We start from the raw sequence: 4,698 nt of genomic DNA on the forward strand, positions 1-4,698 counted from the left end.
GCGGTTTGACAAAATTACGAACCGCAAACCGCACCGCGAAATTCTAAACCTCATTATGCGGTGCGGTTTGGTGCGGTGTGGGCGGTTTGTACGGTTTATGCGGTTTTTTGCACACCCCTAATATTAACAACTTTGATTTATTAATATCAGTCACGTAACTACCACTATTACTTCTAACTTATTAATATCAATAACGTATCTACAAATATTACTTGTAATTTTGACGTTTTATAAAAAATAAACATTACGAGTGCCAATTGTTTAAAAAATTAATTAGAGAGCGAAAAAACTACATCGACTTTTTAAGTGCTAGAAGAAAAAAATCTATTCAAGGGACTAAAACAGTCATAGGATAAACTTAAAGGTCTTTTGTGTAAATTTTCTTTCCTTCCACCTATTTTCTTAAGTGCTTGTAGAAGGGTGGTGTTTAGTAAACAGCAAAAAGAGTAATAAAATCGTAATTTCTCACTTCCTCCGTCTATTTCGTCCCAAAATAATTCAGCAGCTTTCTCTCTTTCTCTCTCTCACATGTTCATTCGGTGATTATCTTTAGAAAATATAAAAATTCCCAGATACATTCATCCGGACATATATCCGATATCCAAATATTTATATACTTTATACATACTATACTTCAAAGATTACACACCCAAATATAGTAATTTTTTATGCGATTTTAGCGATCTGTGCAAAGTCTACGTGACTTTCTTGGTGGGTTTGGTGTTTACTTCAATTATTGATCATACCCATCTCCCGAGATCAAATTTCACATCATAAAAGATCGATCTTTGAGATAAAGAGTGTGTTTCAAGAACTCAGTAACTAATGCTTCAAGATATGGAATGAAGTTTTCTCGAGGGTTTTTCTCTGTGGATTGGTGTAATTGCAGATTCAAAAGCTGTTGTTCTTCCTCCTTTTTGGGTCTTTTGAAGAAACAGAAGAGTTTGAGATAGTAAAGGTGAGTCCTTTTTAGTAAATTCCTTGTTTTTAGGTCCTTTTAGTTGCACTTTCTTTCCCATAACTGCAGTCTTTCTTTATAGTTCTGAAAATTACTCTTGGGATTCATATTTACACTGATGGGTTCAGCTTTTTATCAGATTTTGTGTTTTGTAACTTGTAAGCATTTTCTTGGTTAATTGCGTAGTTTAAGACCAATTTCATTGGTGTCTCAAAAGTCAAAAAGCAATCATTTAGCTTTGCATATGAAATGGTTTTTGGGTTTTTCTTAGTCGCTAAGGATTGGCCATATTCTGAAAAAAAAAAAAAACAATCTGATCACCCTGTTATTGGGTGTTTGATTTTGTTCCTTTTCTGCATAGGGTTTGCCATCTTTGATAAATTATAGCTTTATTTTTGTGTATTACAATGCTATGAAAGAGAGTGTTAGTCTTTAATGCATATTAATTAGTGTTTATATTCAAGGAAGAAACTTGCCTTGGGATTACTCTTTTTGCCACCGAATATTAATTAGTCTTGTACTCCGTGTGGCAACGTATTGAAGTAATGTCAATTTTTTCCACAATAAGAAGTCTAAAAATATAAATATATTTCTCATTTTTATTCTCTCAGCAACTTTAAAAAGTAGTCGAGTCTCCCATGCAGCGTGCACACAACACAGGACATGGACATGTTTGACAACTTTATAGGGCTATTTTTATGATGAGCCACATATTTTGCAGTGATTTCAATACAAACCAACTCAAATGCATAATAACATTTTTTGTCCTTTTTCGCTATGTATATTAATTACTCGTACTGTGTTTGACATGTTTTGAACTGAGACCATAATCGAAGGGTTGTGATTTTTAGTCCACCTAAAAAGATGGATAGAAAAAACAGATATAGAAAACAAAGGTCACTTGTTGTCGAAATTGTTGTCTCATGCAAACAACGTGAATGCCTTTCATTATCATTAAAAATAACCTCAAAAGATTGTCATGGATGCGTTCCTCTCTCATGTATATTGGACACATTGGAAAAGCTTAGTAGCTAGAGGTGAACATTTGGACCGGAATGGACCAGTTTTATAGAAATTGGTGAACCTTAGACCGGACCTGTTCAAGCTTACCATGTCCAGGTTCAAGGTCCGGTTCCTGGTTTTTGGACGTAAAAGTGAGCATTTGGACAGGACTGCACTGCTCTTAGACTGGACTTGTGTAGAAATTGATAGACCATGGACTGACCTGGTAAGGGTTAGTTCAAATGCTTGACAACAAACCGAGAAGCAAATTTAGTCTTTTTGCACATATTTAATAAGCTATGCAAAAGTCAAAAAAACTATTATGGTAGTTTTTCACTTCAAATTTTGTTAACATTGCTTGTAAAGGGTCGCATAACTTTGATGGAAACTCACATAACTTATTTACACTTTGTAACGGATTTGAAAGAATCAAGAACCAAAATCATAGACATTCTTGTGATCTTACACTGTTTATCTCAATTCTCACAGGTTTTGACCTTTTATTCACAATCAAATCAAGTCAATGGGGAACTATATGTGACAAGAATGGATCCACAAGCATTCATACGTTTATCAATTGGTTCCCTCGGATTACGATACCCGGAAACAAATCCAAAATCCCCCAAATCCCAAATACACACCTTCTCTTCCCCATGCACCTGTGAAATCCGCCTTCGAGGATTTCCCGCTCAAATCGCATCAATCCCACTCATATCATCACCTGAATCCACCCCAGATTCACACAACATTGCCTCAAGTTTCTACCTTGAAAAATCGGATTTAAAAGCATTACTCACACCCGGGTGTTTTTATAATCCCCAAGCATGTCTTGAAATTGTTGTGTTCACAGGTCGAAAAGGGTCGCATTGTGGAGTTGGAGTGAAGAGACAACAAGTTGGAACGTTTAAATTGGATGTGGGTCCCGAATGGGGTGAAGGGAAACCAGTGATTCTTTTCAATGGGTGGATTGGAATCGGGAAGATGAAACAGGAAACCAAGAAATTTGTAGCGGAGCTTCATCTGAGAGTGAAATTGGATCCTGACCCGAGATATGTTTTTCAGTTTGAAGATGAAACGAAATTGAGTCCTCAGATTGTTCAGATTCAAGGAAACATCAAGCAGCCGATTTTCAGTTGCAAATTTAGTCAAGACAGGTAATGTCGATAGCAATTAATGGATTGGATGATTTGTAATGCTCGTTTTTTGAAACAATTTCTGAGCTTTTGTTATGGATTACACAGGGTGCAGCAGGTAGATCCGTTGAACAACTACTGGTCAAGTTCCGGCGAAGCTTCCGATCAAGAAATCGAGAGAAGAGAAAGAAAAGGGTGGAAAGTGAAAATACATGATTTATCAGGTTCAGCGGTGGCGGCGGCGTTCATGACGACGCCGTTTGTTCCTTCAACAGGTTGTGACTGGGTTGCCCGGTCAAACCCAGGATCTTGGTTAATCGTCCGACCTGACGCTTTTCGGCCGGAAAACTGGCTTCCATGGGGTAAACTCGAGGCGTGGCGTGAACGCGGCGGCGTTAGAGACTCCATCTTCATCCGCTTCCACCTTTTATCCGATGGACAAGATGGAGGCGAGCTGCTCATGTCGGAGATACTAATAAACGCCGAACGTGGTGGCGAGTTCTTCATAGATACCGACCGGCAAGCTACCTCTAACTCCAATATACCGAGTCCGCAGAGCAGTGGCGACTTCGCCGGATTAAGTCCGGCGGTCGGCGGATTTGTTATGAGTTGCAGAGTTCAAGGAGAAGGCAAAAGAGGGAAACCAATGGTGCAGCTGGCGATGAGACACGTAACTTGTGTGGAGGATGCAGCGATCTTTATGGCGCTGGCGGTTGCGGTTGATCTGAGTATCGAGGCTTGCCGGCCGTTTAGAAGAAGGGTGAGGAGGGGAAACCGCCATTCTTGGTGAAGCTTTTCTGTCAGAGAACTTATAATTGTGTTTCGGTGGGACTTTGAAGGAAAGTTTACTGCTGCTTTCCTGTGTTTTAGTGTAATGACTGACGTATTTGTACAGATTTGATATTTCGCTTGTTCCTTTGCATGGTTTTTTCTGCTTAATGTCGGATAAATGGCAGGGGTTAGAAAAGTATTTGACCAAAATTTAGGGGACCAAATAGAAAATACTTTCACAATGTTGTAATATAACCTAAAACAAAGTAAAATGGAGTCCCGGAAAGAAATCTAAAAAGTAAAAGGGTAATATTGTTCTTATTTTTTATATATTTAGTTTTTATTTTTGTAAAATAAACTATTTAACATGTTTTTTAAATATTCAGTATTTATGATTGGCTATGGGTAATTATTAGTTATTCTAGGTTAAATTTTCAGTTTTTACATATTTAATTATTATTTTTTTTATTAGGAAATAAGACATTGTTTTTATACACGTTTAATCATTATGACCGATTTTTTTAGGTTTTACTTACGTGACATCCTATGTTGGACAATCATTAATAATGATTAATGTGTTTTTATATGTGGCTCGTCCCCAACTTATATCAGTAATCTAATTCACGAATCAGTCAAATAATATTCGTGTCTCATTTTTCTCCAAGAAGAAGATATCATTGATCTTCAGTTTCATCTATCTTCAAAGTAGACAACGAGATTCTTTATGATTACTTTCTTCCAACTCGAATTTGCACTTTCAAGACAAAGTAACACCTTAAAAAAGTTTAGAGTCCTCCCTAATTCTTTTGTATGTCGATTTTGACTATTTTTCAG

The 4,698-nt window shown here is 37.1% G+C and overlaps 1 protein-coding gene across 1 annotated transcript; it reads left to right on the plus strand.

Moving 5' to 3' along the window:
* Window positions 1-444: 444 nt before the first annotated feature.
* Window positions 445-4,060, plus strand: ASG1 (nuclear factor 1 A-type protein (DUF1005)). The gene is made up of 3 exons (XM_079059731.1): window positions 445-958; window positions 2,450-3,114; window positions 3,202-4,060. Exons 2-3 carry the CDS (start codon window positions 2,507-2,509, stop codon window positions 3,881-3,883), a joined length of 1,290 nt encoding a protein of 429 aa, XP_078915857.1. The 5' UTR covers window positions 445-958; window positions 2,450-2,506; the 3' UTR covers window positions 3,884-4,060.
* The last annotated feature ends 638 nt before the right edge of the window (window positions 4,061-4,698 follow it).

Source organism: Lactuca virosa, chromosome 7 (assembly GCF_052849685.1).
Source record: "Lactuca virosa cultivar CGN04683 chromosome 7, Lactuca_virosa_CGN04683_v6, whole genome shotgun sequence".
Classification (NCBI taxonomy): Eukaryota; Viridiplantae; Streptophyta; class Magnoliopsida; order Asterales; family Asteraceae; genus Lactuca; species Lactuca virosa.

Excerpts from the sequence above, each read along its gene's own strand:
- ASG1 (XM_079059731.1), top strand. The coding sequence starts at position 2,507 with ATGGATCCACAAGCATTCATACGTTTATCAATTGGTTCCCTCGGATTA. Across the intron at positions 3,115-3,201 it reads TGCAAATTTAGTCAAGACAG|GGTGCAGCAGGTAGATCCGT; the intron begins GTAATGTCGATA and ends TGGATTACACAG.